Here is a 25522-nt window from a genome sequence, read left to right as displayed (position 1 = left end):
AATGATCTGAGTAATTTTTGAAGGCAATGTATACATATGTATACTGTTATTTCCATTTTATTCATTTATTCAAGTTCTGAAGTATTTTCAGTCAAACACAACTGAATCAGGAAATTATCGGAAAACAGTCTGTAATTATATTGTTTTAACACCTTATACATTATTCTTACTATTTCTTATGGAAGCCCGTTTCCGCCAGGGAGTAAAAAAAAAACGCGCTATGGTATCTCAGAATTACGACTTAGTAAGTCAGAATTCCGACTTAGTATCTCAGAATTGCGACTTAGTAACTCAGAATTACGACTTAGTAAGTCAGAATTCCGACTTAGTATCTCAGAATTGCGACTTAGCAAGTCAGAATTCCGACTTAGTATCTCAGAATTGCGACTTAGTAAGTCAGAATTCCGACTTAGTATCTCAGAATTGCGACTTAGTAAATCAGAATTCCGACTTAGCATCTCAGAATTGCAACTTAGTAAGTCAGAATTCTGACTTAGTATCTCAGAATTCCGACTTAGTAACTCAGAATTGCGACTTAGCATCTCAGAATTCCGACTTAGTAAGTCAGAATTCTGACTTAGTATCTCAGAATTGCGACTTAGTAAGTCAGAATTCCGACATAGTATCTCAGAATTGCGACTTAGCAACTCAGAATTCCGACTTAGTATCTCAGAATTCCGACTTAGTATCTCAGAATTGCGACTTAGCAACTCAGAATTCCGACTTAGTATCTCAGAATTCCGACTTAGTAACTCAGAATTGCGACTTAAAATCATTCATAAATCGTACAAGATCTAAAGGCATGGAGAGTTGTATTGTCAAGTGCCCTGATAAAAATCAAATTTATGCAGGTCTACAATAGTTTTGCTCGTTATAATCCCTACACGGTTTGCAAGATGGACACCATTATAGAGGACTTATTTTGTCGTGGTTACACAAACCATGAAATTTTGGTGTTATTGGAGGAATCACACAATGTAAAACTGAGTCTTCGGACCTTGGAAAGAATGCTGTGTAAGAATCAGCTCTGGCGAAGGCGAAACAAGACAGATGAAGCGGAGGTCGCCTCATTCATACACCAACAGCTACAGACTTCTGGCAGACATCATGGCTATCGGTGGATGCACCAAAAATGCTGGATGGCAGGGATAATAACGGATAGAGAGACTGTCCGTCAGTTACTGCGCCTTATGGACGGGCGAGGAGTAGATCTGTGTGCGCAAAATCGCCTGAGGCGCCGGCAGTATTACAGCCGCGGACCAAACTATGTGTGGCATATTGATGGGTATGACAAATTAAAACCTTACGGGATATGCATCAACGGGTGCATTGATGGCTTCTCGAGAAAAATGATCTGGTTAGAAGCATACAAAACCAATAATGACCCACGAATTATTGCGGGTTATTTTATAGACGCTGTCTATAAAAACAACGGTCTTCCACAAAGAGTACGACTTGATCATGGAACCGAAAACACCCACGTTGCTGTAATGCAAAGGTTTCTGCGCGAAATGAATGAGGATAGCACAGAATGTGTCACTCTTGGCCCAAGCACTGGGAATCAGAGAATTGAACGCTGGTGGGCTACACTAAGAGCACAGTGCAGTCAGTTTTGGATGAACCATTTTGAACAGCTGAGAGAAGATGGGCATTTTGTTGACACCTTCATCGACAAATCACTCATTCAGTTTTGTTTCCAAAACACCATACAGGTAAATGTAACATACCTGTCATTACAGATTTTGATATGAATAGTAAAACATAACATTCTACTATGTTTCATACTATTATACTTATTAAAGATCTCTTCTTTGAGTTCCATAAAGTGATTTAACAAACCTTATTTCAAAACAATTGATTTCTATTGTGTAGGAGGAGCTCAATGAAGTGCTGACTGCCTGGAATAATCACAGAATAAGGCCAACCCACAACCCTCGCGCTCCAAGTGGACGACCTTCAGTGATGTATGCTGCCCCAAGTTTATATGGCGCACAGAACTATTTGCAGGCAGTTGACCAAATCAAAGTCGATATCTGTCGAGAAGACTGTTGTGTAAAGGACTACCCCTGTGATGAGGATGTCTTCCATCTTTGTGTTGAACTGATGGCTGAACAGAACCTTGCAATGCCAGATGATGTGTTTGAAATCACTGACCTTTACTTAAGACTACGTGAAATGGTCCTCAATGGGCTGGACCTTGAGTAGGAATAGGAGAATAGGGGACTTTGCACTCTCTGGATAAGATAAACTGCTTACAAATGTGGGATCTAGGTATAAGGGTGTTTTGTTTTTCTCAAATGCCACAGCATTTGATGTTACACATTAAAAGTGGTAAAGATGTTACCACTTTTAATGTGTTGTCTTTAGATCTGATTTAACATTGAGTGTGAAATAGGATGAAACAAGGAACAAATGAAAGTAAATGTGCCAAAAGATGCAAACAGTGTAAACAATCTTTAATGGACTATAGATAATGTTCACACATAAAAGCAACCCAACTTTGATTTGACAATAACATTATCTAACATTATATGAAATGTTTGACAATAACATTACCTCACCTCTCTCATTTCCTTTCACCAAATGCAATGTAAATATAGTACAAATAATATTCACTAAACGCAAGGCATTTGAACTCATCTGCAATCTTGATGTTTCATAAAAATGTCAGACAAAATCCACAAATAGCCAAACTAGTCAAACACAAATAAAAAAATTCAGATTCTGCAAAGTTACCGCTACCCCAAGAAACATCTAACTGAAGAGTTAATGACAAAGATTCATTCTAAATCAAGTGTTGACCAAAGTGAGCACTTAGAATTCATCTTTGCCATGAACTGTCCAGTTATTGTGACTAAATTACATAAAACGCAAAAGTTGTAACATTATTAGACACTACATGGCACCAGAGTTTATTGGCACAAAAGTGCTTGGTAGCTTAGAGAATGCACATCGCACATCGCTCAAAAAAGAACTTTTATTAAACTGCATCACCATATTTTTTTAAGGTGAAAAAACATCCATTAGTTTCTCACTCAATATACTGTATGAACAATCAGTCTAAAAGAAATTCTTGTACCAAAATGACAAAAATAAAAGTGCAATTTAACCTGAGACTTTTTAATTTCTTCAGTGAAATTATGAACATTCTATCATAAGTACACTCAAAACTCAGTATATCTTATATGCTTATATGTGTAAAGGTACAGACTTGGTCAGATGGCCTTTAAATGTGAATAAGTATACTTTACCAAAAGTTTTGAATGGTGAAAGATGCACATATTTCTAATCTGTTTAGTCTGTAGGTCGACAGACTAAAATACTAAACTATGTCCATTACCCATATATTACTTTCCAAAATTTTGTTCATTTCACACCTGAAGTCAGGATAGCTATCATAATGAATAGACACTCTCAAATAACAGCCACATGTATGTGCCATAGGTCTTCTCTCAAATCCTTGCATGTGTGTGAAGTCAACAGTTACAGTCTTGCCGAGAAAAAGATCTGAGCCTCTGCAGAACCTCAGGAACAGAGACTGTTTCCTTCCATCACACTCTCGCAGGTATGTTGTAATATGCTTTGATATTTCCTTTTCCTGTGCATTCATTGTGCAGGGAAACTTCAGTGACCGTATGATTTTCCTTGCCATTGGCTGCAAGTTTTCATACACAGTTTCAATTTCCTCAAGGGCTTTGCTGAGGGGAGCGAGTACACTTTCCCACTGTTCGATAACATAAGCAGGCTCTTGAATAAGGGTTTTGTGAGCCAGTTCTTGCAGAATTTGTTCAATGTTGTGTGCATTTGGCATTCTTCGGCAGCTGTAGTTGTCCAAGATTTCCAGTAATTCATCTTGGTCAGAACTGTTGAAGTCTCTGCGACAACATTCCAAGGTATAACGGTCAGATTCTGAGACATACTTTAGAAAATTGTCAACAAGATCACTCTTCACATATCCAAGAGCTGCCTGTTCCAAGATTACAGGAGCAAGCTTGATGGGCAAATACTTCTGTTTCTGCCAACCAAAAGAAATAATTTTACCTATACTCTGCCACTTTTTTTTGCCATAGTCATGTCGGAGAAATGGTATCTTGAAAGTGCTGCCTGTTGTACATTGTTCATAGAATTCATGCCAGAATTCAGAGAGGCAATCTCTGAGAACACCTCCATCATCGTATCCATTCTCATACTGCCCATTTGGTAGTAGAAGCTTTACTTGAATTTCTGATTGAGTATATGAAAGGCGTTCATCAGTGAAATGTTCAATAAGCTCAGATAGTATCTGGCTGCGATGGACAACAAGGATTTTTTTGTCTGGTTCCCTGAGTTCTTGTGCCAGAGGCAAAGTGTCTTCTAGACTTTGTTCTCCCATCTCAGAGAGGTCTCCATTGAAAATTGTAATAATATTGCTATCCTCCACATTTTCCCCAGTAAATATGGTAGAACTTTGCTGAGCTAAACTGGAATCGTCTGTGACATCTGCAGGATAAAATTGTGCCACGTCATCACTGCCTAAGTTCAAATCATTTCCAGTATTTCCAACATAGATGACATCTAATGTTTCTAATTCCAATGGTGGATCAATTTGTGAGTCTGTAGAGGGAAAATCCTGTGTGTTTTCCTGTGAGTGATTCTTGCTGTGTCTCCACACCACCACTGTCATGTTTCTTTTTGGTTGACAGATAGAACCTCATGATAGTTAACTTTGAGGCTTCATATAGAGCTCCCACTGTACTGTCCTCATCTAAGGAAACTTCTTGATAATTTGTCAGATCCACCTCAACCTCAAATATTTCCATGTGCATTCTTTCCATCTGGGAAAAACAAACGTATTGCCTCCGTTATGAGGTCTTTTTTTTCCAGTCCTTTGAAACACTTAACTTTCGTGTTCCACCACCCTTTTTGGTTCTCACCTGGATAAAGCCTCCTTTTCCTTCATCATACAGCATCCAGCCCAACTCCACTTTCCTTACTTTCCTCTGTGTGTTCACCTCTTGATGATGAGTGATGTTTTCTGGATGCTTACACTTTTTTCTTTTATTCAGTTTTGACTTCAGTCTATCAAAAAGCTTTGATTTCCTACTGTTGGGCTCTTTTTCGTGTCTCCTACAATATCCCATCACTGCCAATCTGTCTCCATAAAATGGCAAATAATCCCTCATCTGTTCATCTGTCATTAACATCAGGACACTGGCATCAATCTAAAAATGAATAGTGTATTATCAATTTTCAGTTTCAAAATACCATACTTAAAGCATCATTTTATGTGGTTCAATATGCTGATACTGGTTTAAGGAAATAGTCCATTCGGGATTGTGGAGGTACTGTATGCAGTGAAAAAATCTACTATACGTGAAAATATCAATATACTGTACAGTACTGTGCAGAAGTCAGAGACCACCCTTGCATTTATTTAATTCCCAGTTCAAACAGCCATTCAGTGCAAATTATTTAGTTTTTGGTGTCAGAAAATAATGCAAGAAACATATATTTGACAGAAGAGTACACTAAATATAATATCAAATCTATCAGTATTTAATTTGCCCACTCTTTACTTTTGTGCACCCTTCAGGCACTTTAAGTCTTCCATCCTTCCAATCAAACAAGTTACAACTGTGTCCTCCCAACACAAGTTGATCCCAAAACTGTCACTGACATTATATTAGAACACTTTCCATTAAAAGTGACACTAACATTCAAACAACTACCCAAACACACCGTAGCTGCCTTGCACATGTCTTTGTCATGTCCATCTGAAATGGCAAGAGGCAATATTTCTGATAAGATTAGCTATAAAGATAGTTCAGTTCAGTTGAGAACATCACCATCACATAGACAGAAGTTAACGTTTTGATCACTCTTGCATCAGATCTGAAAAAAATCCACAAGTGTTTCTGTCAATACTTCCATTGTAAGAAGACAACACAATGCTATGGGTCTGAAGGGATGCGTATCTGTCAAAAAGTCACTATTTGAAAAGGAAATAGACAAAAGAGAAGTAAATTTGCCCTAGAACACCAAAACTGGACACTTGAGATAAGTAAGGTTTTATAGATGATGAGTTACAGAGTGGATTTGGATTTGAACCAGCAGAAGCAGAAAATACAACCAACTTCTAAGACTGAACTTTGGAGGTGTTTACAAGAAGCATGAAAAAATATCCCAGTGGATTTATTTGAAAAACTCAAAGAAAGTCTCCTGTAAATAATGGAAGCTGTAATAAAGGCAAAGGGTGGACACGCTAAACAATGAAAGATCTGACATTATATTTAGTTGTGGATGCTTTTGTGTAATTTTGTGTTAAATATATGTTTCCTGGAATAATTCCTGACATTGAAAAATAAATTAATTGCACTTAATGACCGTTTTGACTGGAAATGAAATAAGCGAAAGGGTGGTCTCTGACTTTTCACAGTACTTAAAGTGCTGTTAATATCTACAGTAGGTCAGTGGGAGTTAGTTATAATAAACATGAACACATTCATTCTGTTAACTACCTTTTCTTCCTTCATTTTTTCGATAGTGGACTCTGGAATGTCCCTCTCCCTGAGGAAATCGATAAGATCTTCCATCCTGGAATTGTGGCCTAGGAAGCACACATGGGACAGTGGTGCAGCATTGATTAGTTAGCATAGTGTAATTACCTAGCCTCCTGTTTGCCCAGACTCCAACAGTATGCATTATAGTACATTTAGAAGTAGTCCAGGACAGGCAACGATGACCAACACTCGCCACACATTTGCATTCACAGGGTGCACACCCCAAGGGTATGTGAATGACAAATGTAGAGTAGGCTTTTCAATTTAATCTGACTTGTCACACACAGTATGCATTCACAGGCAGCACCTCACTCAACTAATCACTGTCTATAGAACACCCGGTTAGCTTGAGCTCAAAGATACAGATTTGATACAGTCTAAACTCTGCAGAAAGTTATATCTCTTGAAAGAGGGTTGGCCAATACTAACCTAGTGACTAGTTTTAACCTACTGTACTTTACCTTGTAATCATCTTAAGAGCAGCTAACTTATCAAAAAGTTACAGAAAGCTGAATTAAACCACAGCTGTAAAAACATGTTCTGTAAACCAAAAATTGATATAACTAAGTTTTGGAATTGTTACTAAACACACACGAATGTCTTCATTATGATAATGGTTGTTTTGTGCGTGTCACTTGGTAATTTACAGCCTTAGGAAGCCGAAAAGACCGGATGGAGGGTTTGTAAAAATTAGACCTTTGTGCCTATCAAAGTCCGGCTCCGGAGACACACGGGCCGCTCCCATGGCAAGACGTTTGCGACAGTTTAATGTAGCCTGATCATGTTTAGTAAACATAAACATGCTTATGATCCTGGTATGTTTCTGAGAGATACGCAATCACAGAATTGTATCTGAGCAATTAGACGGAGAGATACTGGGGTTTGTCCAAGTACATTATTGGAAGGATATTGAAAATAAATAAGCATATCAAATCTCTTAACGTACAAAGGGGCAGAGTAAACAAAAATAATAAAAGACGTTCCCTTTAATGTATGTCTGTATTGTTACGGGTTTCATTAATTGTATCGAAGCAAATTTATGTTTTGATCGTGAATAGGCGACCCCAGATTGACTCGCGTAGAAGCTCATAGCACCATCCTCGCTCATATGGGTCCAAAGCTAGCTATGTTACTGTGCTGAAATAGCTGCTGGTAAAGTGTTTGCAGGAGCTGCCTTGTACTAACGGACGAAACCCCCACAAGTGTATAGGCCTACTGTTAGTTTTGCCTCATTAATTAGGTCGCACTTGAAAAGGTTAAATCGATCAACCAAAACCATCCAAGTAGCTCTTGCATATGATTTTTTTTTACTTAGCTACGTTAGTCTATTTACAATTTACGCAGATGTTATTTAAGTCTGTGAATTGTATGAAGATATCAGTAGAATGTGGCACTGTACCTGGATTGAATTGTGAACAGTAGATTTCCTATGCCAGATGAGCAACCTACTGTACTTACATTGCTGGCGCCAGAAGTGACGTCAAAACTGTGAGTTGCTAAGTCGCAATTCTGAGATACTAAGTCGGAATTCTGACTTACTAAGTCGCAATTCTGAGATACTAAGTCGGAATTCTGACTTACTAAGTCGCAATTCTGAGATACTAAGTCGGAATTCTGAGTTGCTAAGTCACAATTCTGAGATACTAAGTCGGAATTCTGACTTACTAAGTCGCAATTCTGAGATACTAAGTCGGAATTCTGACTTACTAATTCGCAATTCTGAGATACTAAGTCGGAATTCTGAGTTGCTAAGTCGCAATTCTGAGATACTAAGTCGGAATTCTGACTTACTAAGTCGCAATTCTGAGATACTAAGTCGGAATTCTGAGATACCATAGCGCGTTTTTTTTTACTCCCTGGCGGAAACGGGCTTCCATAATTTCTACTTTGAAAGACAGAATAAAGAATTCCATAAATCCATGAAACAACAAATGACATTTTCTGTTGTTACATGTGAAAAAAACTCATGCAATCAAACCTACAAAGAACAGTCCATTTACAATGCAATGAAATTTACAATTGTAGAACAGGCTGACATTGAGGATACTCTGACTTATGATGTCACAAGGCTAAGGCAGTGCTGATGTCACTGCAGCACCTTCTATTGATGAGTAGCAACAGTTCCCACTAAAGTATAGTGACCAATTTGTAATATTGAGTGTTTTAAACACATATTACCACTATAGTCAAACTCCTCCCTGGAGGCTAATGTAAAGTAGAAGCTTTTGCATGTTTGGGAGCACCTGATACATACAGTATAACACAAATTGGAAGGCATCATTCAATCACCACAACATAAACCTCGGTATTTATTACATTATCATCATACAGCCTCTCAACTAATGGGCAAAGGGAGTTCACAGTCGTTCAAACAAATTAACACAACAGATGTGCGTATAAATAAATATTATGAAAAGCAGTGTGTAACTGTGTAAAATACACATAAACCTTCATTATGAAACATTTGAATTTAAATACATTATTTCTTACCTGTAAACCTCTTCAAACCCCTCCAATCTGATTTCCAACAACTTCAGTGACTGCTGTTACTGCCCTTGTTAAAGTCACTAATGATCTTCTATTGACTTCTGATTTTTGTTCTCTTTATTGTTCTTGATCTCAGTGCTGCTTTTGACACTATTAACCATGATATTTTGCTTTATCGTCTTCAGACTGTGTTTAGAATTTCTGACACTGCTCTTAAATGGTTCAAATCTTACCTCACTGATTGTTGTCACTTCGTCTCTCTTGGTAAATTTATCTCTGAAATTGTCTGGTATTCTTCAGGGCTCTATTGTATGGTCTAAACTATCATTTCTGTGCTGATGATACTCAAATCTACATCCATATTAAATTTGATAGTGATGTGGCTGTCTCTGTTCTCTCTAATCACATCTCTGACAAAAACATTGATGACCTCAGACTTCCTTAACTGTGACAAGACTGAAGTCATGCTTATTGCTCCCCCATCAACTTTGTAAAGCCAATGCAGTATCCCTGTATGTGGATGGTACTATACTTAAGCTTCAGTCAAAATTGAAAAACTAGGGGATGATATTTGATTCAGGCTTGACATTTGACCCACGTATTGTCAAAACATCATTCTTTCAACTCTATGTCCTATGTTATCACTAACTGTTGCTGGAAAGCTGGTCAACACATGTGTGTTCTCTCTAATTGACTACTGTAATGTGCTACTCACTGGGGTTTCTAAATCCTCATTGAACTAACTCCACTATGTCCAAAACTTGGCAGCCAGAATCCTGAACAGTTCTAGTGCAACTGATCACATTACTCCTGTCCTGGAGTCCTTGCACTGCCTTCCTGTTGACTTCAAAATTGTCATGCTCACTTATAAGGCTCTGCATGGCTTGGCACCTCAGTACCTGTCTGAGTTATTGTCATCCTACTCCCCACCTTGCAACCTTCACTCTGCTAATTCTGTTCTTATTCTGTCCCCTAAGCCTGTTTACACTCTGGATGACAGAGCCTCTTCCCATTATGCCCCAAAGCACCTTCTCTTACCTCTTTCAAATTTAAACTCAAAACCTTCTTTTTTAGAAGGCCCTTTACATAACTGGTTCTTTTATATACCCCTTTGCTATATGTACCCCGTGTCCCCATCTACTATCTCCTCCCTTTGGGCTGAGTATTGATTGCCTTGATTAGAATGGTGTAGGTTGTACAGTACTTACTACAGTACACATACGGCTAAGCAGTTTATTATCAGCTATTCAATAGATTGTCATTAATTCTTCACATCCTGTTGTGTTTTTATCACCTTTAGCTTTCTATTACAAATGTCCTAATTCATTCACATTCATTCACATTTTATTGATTAAATGTATTTTCCAAGCTATTTACGGAAAATAATATTGCAAAATAAGTTTTTCCTGTCAGGTACTTTTTCAGCATTTTAATTAAAGTTATCCAGCTAATTTGTGTATTCAATACATTAATTAGCTAATGCTTAGTAGCAGCCTGGGGTTTTTGGGTGACCAGAATGTTAGGCCTCTGAAATGCCTTGTCTGTAAATACTGTACCTAGCGTAACCTGTGAGTTGTATGTTTTGTGTTGTGTAGTTTAGTTTGTGTCTTGTTATTGTAATATATATTTGTTTATCCAAGTGTGTCTGGATTATTACTCCTCTCTGGTTCAATACATATTTGTGGGTCTGGTATTATTCGTTATGATCATGCTGTTAATATATATATATAACTTGACAATGAGAGTAAATATGTTTTCTGGGATCTTTTTGCCTATCTTTCTCAGAATCCTTGAAAATCCATTTTGCCTTTATTGTGTGACCTTTAAAATTCAAATAATCACACCTTTAAACCTCACTCTGCCGTGCTGTAGGTGCAGACTTAGCAAAGTGAATGCAAACTCTACACGGTGATGCATGAAGTAGGCCCATTTGTTCATAATCTGTCAATTTGAAAATAAAAAAATCATGCCTTAAAACTTCAACAGTAAAATTCAGAAGCAGCTATAATTACATAACAAGGTGACATACAATAAGTATTGCCAAAGCATTAACAGGAAATGTTGCAGGACAGTGCATTTAACAGCATGAATTAGATAAAAGGGACATATACAAATTGCATACAGTCTACAGGACAGACAGTTTTATATGTGGGAAAATGCCTTAATTTAAGTGGAAAATAAAACAAATTTCACAATATGAACAGTAGTCTATACTGAAAGACATGGTGATTTATAGTAGATCCCTTATTTTGTGAAAGATTGCTATGTGCTAGACTGCAGTTTAAGCTGTATCTTTGTGCTCCCTACGCATATTTTAATGTGCAAAGGAACAAGTAATAGGATTATTCCATGCTGAAAAGAGAAGAAACAAAACACAACATTTCGGCATTGGAGCCTTCTTCATGTGTGAGCAGGCCTTTGCTGAGGAGGGATTGCTCATCCTGTGAAAGCGAAAGGTCAGATGGTATAGTCACAACAAGGTTAGGATTGGTGAAGTTGTTACGGGTGCTGATGGCTTTCTTCTGTAGAAGATGTTTTTTTATCCTTCTCTGTAGTGAGAAACTGGTAGAGTTTGGATTGAGAGATCTAATGAGGTCAGTTATAAAGGGAAGATGACGTGGAGCTGTCAGCCATAGAAATTCTTTAGCCTCTTTGATGTTGTTGTCGGAAAGGATAATCTGTTTATTACTCTGGGTGGTATCAGAGTCAAAAGAAAAAGTGCAAAATTTCAGACAAAATCCTTTAGGAATAAATGATATTATGTCGACGACATCTGTAAAGGAATAGAAGGTGGTTAGAAAGCCTGGTCTTGGAACAGATAGCTGCAAAGAGACAGAATGCTGGTTTAGTAAGAGAGGGGGGCAAGTGACCCAGGGAGGAAGAGAAGGAATGATGAAAAGATCTAGAAAAAGATTTGGAGGAAGTCATGGTGGGTTGCAGCAGATGTAGGTTGAAGTAGTTCAGGTGGGTAGCTGCGTCAGCATGCATAGGCTGCAAAGGAACAAGTAATAGGTTTATTCCAGGCTGAAAAGAGAGGAAAGAAAACACAACATTTCAGCCGTGGAGCCTTCTTCAGGTGTATTTTAATGTGTGAGAGTGTGGGAAATCAGAAAATGTCTGTTTTTATTCTACAAAAGTTTTGTCTCAGTTTGGGGTACTTCACCACAGTCACCTATTCTGCAAGGGTGAAGTCTCATTCGAAGTCTTCAATTTCTTTGTTGTGAATTGTTTAGCTCTTAAAGAGCCTCTGCACACATTTAATGAGAAAACCTGATCATTGCTATTTTATTTTGTACTTGTCTCATTAACTGAACACATTTTAGTCATATACAGTATATTGCAGATTTTTGGATTATCTGTTGAATAATGAGTATTTTTCAAATGACAATGAGTAAAAATACATTTTCCAATATCTTGTAAAATTTCTTCCTTAAAACTCTTAAAAGATCATTTCAGCATCTCTGTGACCATTAAAATTAAAATTTTTACGTCCTGTAACATTACAATTCTGACTCAACAGTACTGTCAGTGCTGACTTAACAAAGTGAATCCAAACACTGCCGTCTACTCAAGGATAAAACACATGCACTAAAGAGGCCCATTTGTTTTTAATCTGTTTCTTAGATATTTAAATAACCATGCCTTAAACCTAAATATTCAAATTCAAAGTAGATCTTTAGGCATGACAAGTTGACACTAGTACTGTCAAATGCTTTAATAGAAAGAGTAGCAGAACGGGCACAATAGGACATCACAGGTTTTATACAAACATTTTCAGGACATTTACATTTAATTAGGACACAAAAAGCAAACAAATGACAGTACTAATTTATATTAAGTGACATAAGGACAGACACAAATGAAATGAGACCATTTGTACCATCTTGCACTCTTAGAAGCTAAATTAGATTCATATTTTGTCCAGACGTGTCCTAAAAGTTCCCAGAGTTCTGGTATTGGCCACCTGGCAGCATATCTTAAAACTCCCATTAGGGAAGTCTGTTCCAGGTATTCACTACTCTTTGAGTGAAGGAAATGGTTATTTAAAGTTGATTTCTCATCTTGTCACAGTATTATGAATCTGGGGTAGAAAGTTTCTTTGGCCTGTTTGAATACAACTCAGCCAAACTGGTCTGTGTTTATTTCTGTCATGCTGGCACATGTCTCTGGGACTCCTGCTTTCCCTGGTCTGTGACACTCTCCCCCTCCAGGCTGTGGTCAATTTTTATTTTTTCAGAGTTTGTCTCAGTTTTCTCTTTAGACATCTATTCTGCAAGACCTACTCTTGAGAATTGTAGTATTCAAGTATTATTTATGACACACTATTATTAATACTGTACTAAGAACCTCTCAAGAAATTAACCCAATAATTATAAGTATTATACCCTTGCCACCAAATTATGTCAAACAATGATCTTTGCCAGCTTATTGCAAAAGTAGAAATGCTTTGTATACTGTATTTTCATAATACCAGATTTCAGAAGATGTAACAGGATTTAAATTACCTGTACATTAGCTTACTGTACATAGAGTTAAGGAAAGTAGAGATTGCACCTAAGGAGTGAATACTGATTGGTGTGAAGTAATTAGTGGTGTACCACAATCAGTATTAGGGATTCATACAAGGAAAACTGAACTTTTTAATTTATACGAATGATCAAAGGTCCAGAGTTAAACTGTTAAAGTTTTCAGTTAATATCATATTAGGATGATGAGCAAACACTGTAGAAGTAGCAAATGGAAATCAAATAGGTTTTTGCATTAAGTTGTTAAAATGTAAACTATAAATACACAATGGGAAGCACTGAGAAGAGGCTACCTATTCAAAACTGAGATATTTACGGTATGGTGACAAGTTACTTGCATATTTCAGACAATATGGGAAAGTAAATTATATGTTAAGATATACAGTATACTGTAATTGAAAGCACAGAATTGATATCAAGAATGGCATGATAAAATTGTATAACACACTTCAATGGCCTCACAGAAAATTCTGTAGACTATTGGTTACCGTATTATAGAAATTTTATTGCTGCTCTGGAATGAGTCCAGAGGAGAAAACCAGTTAACTAAACAGTTTAAGGGAAAATCCTACACTGACAGGCTGAAGTAAATGAATGTTTTTTGTCTTGAACAGGCAATATTACAGTGCTGTTTGATACAAATATTCCAAATCCTCAAAGGCATTGACAGAGTCAACCCAACAGATTTCTAGAGGGAAGTATATTTATAACTAAAAACAGGAGACACTTCTTTATCCTAAAATTTATGGGAGGATGGAATAAGCTATTAAGCCATGTTGTTGAAACTGGTATTCTGGATTCCTTCAAAAAACAGCGGGATGAGATCAGTTATCTACCAAATGGATAGATGGAATGAATTTCCGTCTCCCATTTGTATCATTTCGCATGTTCTTTCATTCTGCCCATCAGAAGTTGTACATTAAGATGATGTACACACTCGATGAAGGCTCCACAACCGAAATGTTGTGTTTTCTTCTTCTCTTTTCTGCATGGAATGTTCAGCATGTCCCTTTGCAGCCTTCGCATGCTGACGCAGCTACCCACCTGAACTACATTAAGATAATGTACTGTTAACCAGTTCCCCTTGTAATTCAATAATAAATTAGTCACAACTGCTTTACAAGAGAAATTAAGGGATGACAGGAGAGGTTGTGGCATGAAGAAATTGGGTGGGGCTGGAAGCACAAAGTTCAGCCAATAATCACAGATGTTACCAAAAAAGGTAGAAAAAGTATTGGGATCCAGAGTTCCAGCACTGTATAAATAATGTAGAAACAGAAGTACCTGAACAACCACTTGAGGGACCTGGAACCACATTTGGAAGAAGCTTTCAGGAGCTCAGAACTGTGAGTGATTCTTCTCATAGGTAAAAGCATTAATGTTAATTATAGCAAGTAACCTCTCAATTGCAATTGAGGTGACTGCTGCCTTTTCACTGGGGGGACTTGGTTGTTAGACTTCCTGCCTGGTGTCCTGCTGGGTTTTGGTTTGACGATGTAAGGAAAGACAGAATGATTAAACTATATTCAAGTCTTCAAGTGTATTATATTATTATATTTTGATGGTGATCTTTTTAAAATAAAATAAAGAGATTAGACATTATTAAAATGACTATATAAAGATATCATAATTCTGGTTATATTATTATGTGACACCAGAAAATTCCATATATTGTAGAAGTTCTTAACAATAAGCATCTGACAGTTTAACTCTCCTGGTTCATTGAGGTAAACATTATATTATTTATTTGATTTGGTGCCTTTCATGGTACATCATATCGAGATATTGTATAATACAGCAATCCAACAAAAGAGACAGGTATACTGTGAATTAAACATGATGCAGAGACCTGTATTCCATAGTAAATTGCTAGTTGCTACTGTATGTAAAAGCTAATTATTTTAGTTTTATAGTCATAGTAGTGATTTACTTTTATTTACCCATAGTATCTAAATTTTAATAAAGTGATAAAAATGATGATGATGGTACTTTGCATGAACATTGCATCTACTGTATACTACTTTTTTAAAAGTGATTATGTTTTATATAAGAGTATACGTCAGCAAAAACTGCAAAAAAATATCCAAAACTAACATACTGTATACTGATTGCAAAAGTATTCACAACAGAATTCATGAGCTAATACTTTGGCAGAAACACCGTTGGCAGCAATATATTGTAGAAAGAATGCTGTATTAATTCTTAATATTATGATAGTGAGTTACTTTTATTTACCTGTGATACCTGCTATGTTCTGAAAAATTACAGTGATAGTAATTTGCATGGGTCTTGTATTGAATTGCCCACATTTTCATATTTTTCTGTAGACTGTTGTAAAGTGCACCAGATGGGATACAGTCAAAAGCATGTACTATAGTGACTGTTAGCCCTTGAAATTGCAGAAGTCTTAAATAAACAGGCTTTCATTTTCACAACTTTAATTCATTGTCAGTTTTTTTCTTTTTTATCTCAATATTTTTTAACATTGTGATGAAGAGGATCATTATACTGAAGTGAAAAGAGAGACTAAAAGATAGAAGACAGAATAGTGACATTCTCGCAATGATCAAATTCAATGCTATTCTTGAAGAGTTTAGTGACGAGTGTGACAGCTTATAGTTTAAAATCCTTTCAAACTTTCTTTTACAGTAGTTGTGTATGGCTTGCCCAAAGAAGTATTGACAGTCCTCAACTGCCATCATACTGACTTCAAGAGTTCTGGAAATTAATGCTTTTTAGCAGACCATCTCCTTCCTTAATCTGAGCATGAAACGGTTTACCTGCTAAGCCAAACACAATTCTTGATTTATCTTCTTCTAAAGGACCTTACAGTACTGGCCAGCTGCCTGCAACATGTGATGCCCTATCATAGTCATTTTTCTAGAGGAAAATCAAATATAAGTAGCACATCTTTTAGCAAGTTATTGAGTGCCTACTACAGTAAATAGTGTCTGATGAGTAGTAAAAACTGAAAAATATTTATCCTATATGAGGATTCTTGTTAATGCAAAAGCATGACAAAACCTTTCTTTAACACTAAATGTGATTCTGCTTCAGGGTTAACCTTAGAATTTCTTTTCAACAAAGCTTTTCGGCACTCCACGTCACCATATGTTTAAATAAACCTACCATTTTACTCATCCTGGATCCAACATTTTGGTAATATTTCTCTATTGTCTATTTGGTAATGATAGTTACCAAATAGCAGCACAGAGTACCACCCAGACTCTATCTGTCTTAAATTACAGTGGCCACATGTTGTGTTTTCTCTGGGCATCCAGGCTTTATTGTCTGAAAACTGGTTTAAATGGCCAGTGGGATGTCAATTGCCCGCCCAGGACATCTGTCCCTTGGAAGAACTGGTTACTCAATAAGGCTAACTGATGGTAGGACTGTGAGAGCATTTCTCTCTTGCAGATAGACATGTACTTACTGTATGACAAAACCATATCTTAACTCTTTATGAAAATTCAGAAGCAAAAAAATGTACAAAATAAGTCAACAAAATATGTATTATATTTAACTTTAACAAAATAAGTTAAATATAATAATATAAATTGTTAACTTATTTAACTGTTAATAAGTTCACGGTTTAACTGTTTTTATAGTGTGCAACCTGCTCAGTGTATTTATTATATATGCTCTTGCCATATCACACTGGCCAGTACCGTTATGGCACTTAACCAGATGAATAATAGGACCCTATGTGGTGACTAATAGATCTCAAGAAAGCAAGGGGAGTTAGAAACAAAATTTGAGTGTAGTTATCCGAATCTCAGTTCAAGAGTCGTGGTCAAAGACAGGTGCACTGGTCAGGAAGCCAGAGGTTCAGAAGCCAATTAATCTCGGAACAGAGATGAGGAGCTCCACTTGGTGAAAAACCAATACTGAGCGTTGAGGTGAAGGTGTTGAGGGCTTAAGCATTCTGGGATGTAGTGGGTGCGGTGATGAAGGAAAGGTCTGATTGGTTAATTAGTTAATGCAACAGCGTTTGCAGGAATTGGAAAAGGCTGGAGTCTGATTTGGAACAATAGGGGGTTGTTTGTGTGTCTGAGGCAAACAGTCCAAGGGAGTCAGAGGCGAATTCCATGAATGTTCCAATGTCCATAATTGGGAAATCCATCCAGACACAGACAAACAGAGTTAAAAGCCGGAGCGGGATCCGGCGCAGGGTCGGGGAAATAAAAGGGGGGTCACGGGACCACACGTTCCCTAATCCAGAAGGTCAGGACGCCATGATGAAGACTGTGCCGTAGAGTCGCTCCTGGACTCGCTGATAGGCGGGCTTCCGGGCATCCATATTCCAAAGCTGAGCCTAGGTTGGCAGGAACTCTGTTTTATATAGCACGGTGGGTTAGAACCGGAGGCAGGTGTAGGAGATCAGTACAATACAAGGAAGGGATGGAGCGTCCTTAAGAGGAGGGGTTTACGAGCATGACACTGGCATCTTGGTAAAATTTCCCATTGGTCTGTGAAGTGTTTTGAGTGGAGTGTCCATTATTATTATTTAGAAGGAAGCTTATCATTTATTTTGGCCTCTGTGGGTATTATTAAAGAATTTAATACTCAGTAGCAGTCTGGGGTTTTCTAGGTGATTATGATTTTAGGCCTCTGTAATGCCTTGTCTGCATATACTACAGTATAAATATAGTACCTTGTTTGTTATCTGTTGATGTAGTGTGTAGTGTAGTGCTTGTATTGATATTGTTAATGAACATCTGTTTAACTAAGTGTGCCCAATGTATTACTCTTTTCACCAAAGATGTGCCAGAGAACCAAGAATTCTCCTGCCTCTACTTATACTAACCACTCAGGTATATTCTGGAGAAATCACTTACAAGTTGGGGCTTATGAATATTGATATCACTATTTTCGTAACCCCCTATTTCTAACAATATATTGTTATTTTTTTTGTTGTTGTCATTCTCTTAAGCTCTTTGAGAATCCACCTTTAAAGGGCTACATAAAATACAATTAATTTTTATTTCTGGCTTCCTAAGTTAATGCAATGTTATCTTGATTTACCACAGTAAAGATAGACTTTTTAATTTGCACAAATAAGCGTCTGTAAATCCTGTATGTTTCACCTTATTATTGTTATATGAATAATCACCAAATCTCTCTTTCTCCACTAGAGGATTCCTGCTTAGTCGCCTTTTTAATCCATTACAGCAAAATGTCGGTAAGATGAGCAATATTTAAAATTTTTATAGTACATCTGTTTCATAATAAACGACAGTTCTTTACTGCCTGATCAATCCCTTATACTGTAAAACTCTTTGAGATTGGTGTTCAAATATATGTGTCCCTGCTAAATAAAACCAGGGTTCTTTAAAATACAGAATTTCACAAATGTGTCTGAACATGACATTTAATGGTTACTTCAACATTGTAGGCACTGTGTATAGTTAAAATGTATATATATATAATTATATATATTTTATATATATATATATTCTTCTACTAATATTTCATCATGTAGAGAAAAAGTGCTTGTGTTATTCCAATATTTCAAAGAGTTTAAAAAAGGGCAGTAACTCTGTGCTGATTTACTGATTCAGCTGTGACCATTTCCTCACATGGGCATGAAAATATTTCTGTTATTGCAGAAACATGCAGCTAGCCTGGATTCAACTTCTGGGGTTCAACTTCAGTTTGGGTATAGGTGTGCAATGATCTATAATTATGTAGATTAAATTAGTAAACCAGGTAAATTTGTAGATGATGCAAAAATAGTAGTGAAAAATAGAAGTTACTGAGAGACAAAATCATTTAGATAGCTGTGTATGCTTCACTGTTCTTCTTTACACTGAGAGTTATGATTGTCTGGAATAGGATTCCCAATGCAATTATTGACATGAGACCAAAACTCTGGGCAAGTTTAAGAAATAGTTAGATGAAGTTTTAGTTCAGTTAAGTAATTAATTTACTAAGTGACCAAGATAGGCTGAATGATCTCCTCTCATTTGCTTCTTTTATTATGTTCTTCTTCAAAGGAATCAGTTTGTCTTGTACACATTTTATAATGCTGGGGGATAACAGAATAGCTAGATAAGTTTATGTCTAATTTAAAAAATATTTGATTTTCTATCTTGTATATCTGGTTAAAAAACACAGGGTCTCATTTGGGGTAAAAATTTGAACATAACCCTTTAGGATACTTTACATTTTATAAGATTAATTATACAATTAGGGCAGCCTTGAAGCCCAAGTCACAAAAAAGTTTCGGTATTACAAACAAAAGGAAAATAGATGAAGTGAAAATGAATAAACTGAAAACAATATTTCCATCATTACTTTTTATGCAAAAATTGCCTATGTTTAAAGCTCATTCTTCATACTGTATATACAAATGTGCATTAGAAGGATGAATAATTACACAGACTTAAAATCTTGATGTAGACCACTTGCTGTGTGTGATATCTTGACAGGTGTTTTCGGTGACAAATGCAGTCGTTAAAGAAGGCACCGTCATCAGAATTGAGGGGAAGATAGCTCCAGATGCTGACGCGTATGTTACTGATTCATGTTTGTTTAATTAAGTACCTAGAGCTCTGAGGGAGAAAGGGATATCTCTGATACTTCACAACAGAGTGCAGATTGCACACATTCATAAAACACCTTTAGTTCCTTTTTAAGAATATCCTGAAAGCAACTCTCAAGTGTCTCAACTAGTGAAGGTGCTTGCCTGAAAACACACTTTTTTAAAATTAGTGAATACAAAAATGGGTGGATATAACATTAAGTAACTGCTGATTCTATTTTATATTAAATAGTGTATAATGATACCAATCCTGCACTGAGAGAATTAGATTAGATCAATAATCATAATACAAGTTAAAATGTAGCCTGAAACTCACATTAGTAACTTTCTATTAAAATTCTTGCCATCCTGTTTCTTTCAGTTCTGGGTATAAAACTCAGTGATTTCCCCAGTCCTGCCGAGCAATATTAAATGGCATCTTAAGGATTGTTACTAAATTTCAGTAAGATATTAACAGTTTTTCACACCTAGAGATCATCAGTTATTGAATACTGAAGAGGCTCAAAGGCAGAGCTATAGTGAAAGAGGAGGGAAAGTGAAGACGTATCTTAGGAATTGGGAATAGGGAGTAATATACTGACAGATACAATGTTATTGATCTGCACTAATTTTATCCTCAGATTCAGTGTTAACCTGGGGAGTGATTCAGAGAACATTGCACTGCACTTCAATCCCCGTTTCCAAGACGATGGTGGTGTAATTGTCGTCAATTCAATGTCCAAGGGGAGCTGGCAAGCAGAGCAGATTGAAAAGGCCTTCCCTTTCAAGAAAGGAACTGTCACAGAGGTAAGAGATAGAGATACTATAAGTCAGGTTCTCTTATCACCAGTGTCTCTCTTTATCTCACTGAAGTCAGTGAAGCCCATGTTTGAGGTGTTTCCCTCCTCTCTCCTCTAACCCAGGCAAGCCCGCTTTGATATCACCCTGTCTCTATAGACAGGTGGTGACAGGCCCAGATGTGGCCATCCTACCCGAGAAAATGTGCTATAAGTATGTAGGTTGCCTGAAAAAAAATTCTAAAATTCTAAAATGTTTATTAAGCACAATTACTGCATATATTAGTTGTGCAGTAGTGCAAATTCAAAGGTTTAGTTTATATCTGTTTCTAAAAGAATATTATTTGGTATACTTCATCTACGTGCAATGGAGATGTTTTTGTAGGGTTTGTGTAAATGTGTCCAGAATTTTCTGATTTATTGTTTATGATTTTTTTAATTAAACCTTTTCTTGTCTTAATATAATTTAACAAGCAGAGACTTAAAGAAACCACTTAAAGAAAAGGTTACAACAAAGCATAGTTAAAAAAGGAAATTAGAAAGGTGAAGAAAGGAATATTGCAATGTGGGCTACAATAAATACTTTCTTCAAGTACCAGAATAGCAATTAGTATGGAATTTACTTCCATCAATGGAATCTGAATCCACCTAAAAATACAATATAGTTCAGTTTAGGCTGTTTAGAGCCAACATTAAATATACATTGAAAGATTTATTGCACTTTTTCTCCGATTTCTTGGAAAGTAGGGGTCTTCATATAGAAAAGGCATTATCCATATATATACTCATGGAAAAAAGAAACGCAGCAATTCCCCTCTTCCACACTCTGGCCCTACTGTCTGTGTGGAACAGGCTAAAGAGTGACTCATCCATGAAGAGGACCTGATGCCACTGCTGATGAGTTCATGGCAGCCTCTGTCTGGCCCAAACCAGTCGTGTGTGACATCTAGGAGGTGTGAGAAAAGTGCCTCTGGCCTTGCTCTAAGTTGACACCTTCTCTGCAATTGGGACACATTGGGGCGGCTTACTCCATAGTGGCTGGCAATGCCGGCACATGACATGCCTGCCTGCAGCATGCCAATGGCCCTCTCCCTTGTTTCTGGTGACATTTGAGGCATTATGGAATGCACAGAAAACTGACTAAGTGTGGCCTTTTTCTTGCAGTGACCTACAGTAAGCTTTGAATTAAAACCTTTTTAAAGATGTCTTGATCAGGCATTGTTACACCTCGTTGGGTAAAAGTGCACCTAACGAGCTTTCGTGTGACTGGCAAGTTGCAATGCCTCACTGCACAAGCTGTATTGCTGGTCAGAGGGCTTAAAACAAATTGAGTCCTTTTTGTGAAAGTACATACAGTAAGCTATAACTAGTATTCTCATTTCAGAAAATGTTGTGTTTCTATTTCCATCAGTATACATACTGTACAGCTGCACCTGTTGAGTTCAGTGAGTTTTAAGTTTCCATTGCAATTTGTGTTACAAAGTAAAAAAAATACGTTGTTGAGTTATGCAAATGGATTCTTCTATTACACATGCATTTTAATTAAGGCATGAGATATCCATTCACCCATTTTCTAACCACTTCATCCAATTCAGGGTCGCAAGGAGCTTGAGCCTATTATGGCAAGCAATGGGTGCGAGACAGAATACACCTTGGATGGGATGCAAGTCCATCACAGGGAACACACAGAAACAAACACAGACCTATACTCACAACAGGGCCAATTTTCCTTGAACCCTACTAGTGGGACTCTGGGAAGAAACCCAGGGCCCCAGCACTGTGAGGCAGAAATGATAACCACTACACCACCATGCTGCCTTGCATGGGATATCCTTTATATTTCAAATACAACTCCTTAAATTGCATGTTGGCCTGTTGGCATGAGGCTGGATTAACCTTAGACAGGTCTGTTGCGGCACAATTTCTAGTCTAGTCGTGGTATCTCACGACAAAAGCAGAAGTGAAGCAAAATAACACAAAAGGTGCTTGCTGTGATGTAAAAAGAATGCACAGGTTTTGCAAATTGTATGGAAAAATACATGGAATGAAACATCGTATGGTGTATTGAAAAGGCACTGCTTTTTACTGCATTTATATTTATATTCACACAGTGAACATAAACAAAAGGATTTTGAAAATGACACCACTTAGAATACTAATACAAGTACTAAAATAATACATTTTGCAACATTTCACTGCAAGGAGTTTAGTTGGGAACTGATAAATTATCTTTACCCTCATCAGAAAATGTAATGCAATAGGCACATTGTTAATAGATCTGGGTTCAACGTCGTACCGATGTTTCATTCCAGCAGGCACCGTAATCTACTATAAAATCATACATATAATTTTAAATACTGAGAGAGCGCTGTTTAACTTAGAACTAAAGTTCAGATTATCTGTTCACTTTTATTTCTGTATACAGTTTAGAATTCCTTATTTTATTTCTGTACATTTCAAGTTTTAGTTATTTGGCCTTCAACTATTTATCACTTTATTTATAAGCAAATAATTTCCTTCGTAATGAGCTGCTGACTGATTCATTTTTTTCTTTCTCTCTTTAGTTAAAAGTGAGAGTGAAGAGAGATATGTTTGTGGTGGAGGGTCCTCACAATCTGAAGGTGGAATTTCGTGACCGTCTGCATCTGCCATCAATAACCACTATCTTTATTATTGGGAAATTCAACCTCACTGCCTATGATATCCATTAACCTCCTGACAACACAATGGTGCTGTGCCCACCCTTTAATTCCTTCTGCTTCTTAATGTCACTTCTGCTTCCTTAACTTGGCCAGGTAGTCATTTCTCAACCAAAAGGGTTTTAGACACAAATGTCTTTGGAAAAATCCTGGAAAACAATAAATCACTAAAACACCTCATTGTTTCGAGTGCCTTGTTCTCCTAATATCTCTTTGGTGTTAATTCTTAAATTAGGGGAGATCCCATGATGCTGTGTGAGCTGGCTCAGTGAAGAAAACACCTGATAATTGAAAACTATGGCAGAATTAGATAAAGCTGGACTGATTGAGTCTTTAGCGTTCACAGTAAGCGGAATTCCATGTGATGGGGAAGAACTGTTATAACTTGTTGAGAAATGAAGAACTCTTCTCCTGATCTGAATTGAATCAAAAGCAGAGGTACAATTTATTGATACAAAACCAAAATCATGCATAAAGACAACAAACGTAATAGAATATATCTGTGAAATGAACTGCTGTAATACAAAAAACTAGTCATTCACTCTTGTATTACAAAGAGTTAATACATTTATAGTTTGTCTTCTTGGGGTACGGCTACAAGGTCAACAACGGGGGAACTTAGTTTAGCCCGGCTAAGCATTATTCAGAATATTCTGTTGATCAGTGGAAAATAACAGAGGTTTTGTGAAACAAGATTCCTTCTTTTTTCACAGAGAACACTTTGGGTAGAATTCATGTTTTTTATGGACTCTCTCAGCATCTTGGAGAAACCTTTAAGTTTTGACTTAGATTGATTTCAGTAATGTGAGCAGTGCTCACATGGGAAACAATACTTGACTTAAACAAAGATCTCTGACACAAAGTGGAATGATGTCAAGCTAAGTCTAAGGAATGTTTATATATTTTTATTGACCATGGCATTGGAAATTCCAATAGCTACAAATACCTGAAAGGTGGCAATGGGTATGACTCTTACAGTATGTAGTTGGCCAGGCTTATGCCTTTGTCAATGAACTTAACAATATAGATGGAGATGCAAAGAATGAAAGCATCAGTCTTCATGTCTCTACAAAGATATTGTATTTTTTCTGAGAGGCCACACACTGTTTTGAGGACACATCCTGTTCCATTAATGACTCTGAGTCTGTGCTGAACTTACTGGGCCCTGAATACCAGCATCCCCTTATTCATTCCTTTGATGCATTCCAGTTCCAAATCAATGCATATTGGTACAAGCTGCAATATCTCCTGTGTTACAGAAGACAAGTACTCCAAAGTGTCTCACACCTATAGAGCCACCGCCTTAAGTAAGTAAGCACCAGTAATACACTCATTGGGTGCTATGGATGATTATTCATTATGATGGAAATCAGGGCAGTCAGAAGACTTTGGAGGTGTAGCGGCGAGGCTTAATAATAAGGCAGAATTAAGTGTTTCTGAGCTTTCCCAAATTAGGCCTCATTTCTCTGTTCATCTCTGTGGTGCAGCCACAGAGAAACCATTCATGCAAGGTGATTTAAGGTCCAAGGACAGCTCCCAAAGGGGGATGCACTTAGCTAAGCCTGGCTATCATGATCAATGGTCACCCATTGGCGCCTATCTGTCTAGGGAGTGCGAGTTGGACATCTGGATTGCATTTCTAAGTGTCAGGACTAAGTGACTCATATCTCACCTTGATCAACCAATCAGGGACTGGTAGGGCCGAGTAACCCACGTGGGACTCTGATGCCCATGGAACTTTCAGCCAATCAATGAGCTGAAGTTCCTCCAGGTAAAAACAGGCAACACAGAGAGCCTGAGAGATTGAGATTGAGATTCAACAATTCTAAAGGGAATTCAAAGGAGAATCCCAAGGGCAGGACATTCTCGCAGCGCGCCTCCTGACCATCCTGAGACTCAGCCCGGACAACCACGGAACGGCCAGTGTGTCCGAGTGCGAGAACTTTCCTTT

The 25522-nt window shown here is 37.2% G+C and overlaps 1 protein-coding gene across 2 annotated transcripts; it reads left to right on the top strand.

Moving 5' to 3' along the window:
* The first annotated feature begins 14835 nt into the window (after positions 1–14835).
* Positions 14836–23748, top strand: LOC138241203 (galectin-1-like). Of its 2 annotated transcripts, none has more exons than XM_069194253.1 (5): positions 14836–14898; positions 18688–18734; positions 19984–20063; positions 20717–20882; positions 23437–23748. In XM_069194253.1, the coding sequence occupies exons 2-5, from the start codon at positions 18729–18731 to the stop codon at positions 23581–23583; spliced, it is 399 nt and encodes a 132-aa protein (XP_069050354.1). In that variant the 5' UTR covers positions 14836–14898; positions 18688–18728; the 3' UTR covers positions 23584–23748. The 2 variants fall into 2 exon arrangements, with proteins under 2 accessions (XP_069050354.1, XP_069050355.1); XM_069194254.1 differs by having other exon boundaries at positions 14853–14918; positions 18690–18734.
* Positions 23749–25522: the final 1774 nt, after the last annotated feature.

This window comes from Lepisosteus oculatus, chromosome 9 (genome assembly GCF_040954835.1).
Source record: "Lepisosteus oculatus isolate fLepOcu1 chromosome 9, fLepOcu1.hap2, whole genome shotgun sequence".
In the NCBI taxonomy this organism is placed as follows: domain Eukaryota; kingdom Metazoa; phylum Chordata; class Actinopteri; order Semionotiformes; family Lepisosteidae; genus Lepisosteus; species Lepisosteus oculatus.
The sequence above is the reverse complement of the archived record's forward strand: the minus strand, read 5'-3'. Positions and strand labels throughout refer to the sequence as shown.

Excerpts from the sequence above, each read along its gene's own strand:
- LOC138241203 (XM_069194253.1), top strand. Across the intron at positions 20,064-20,716 it reads ATAGCTCCAGATGCTGACGC|ATTCAGTGTTAACCTGGGGA; the intron begins GTATGTTACTGA and ends TTTTATCCTCAG. Across the intron at positions 20,883-23,436 it reads AGAAAGGAACTGTCACAGAG|TTAAAAGTGAGAGTGAAGAG; the intron begins GTAAGAGATAGA and ends TTCTCTCTTTAG.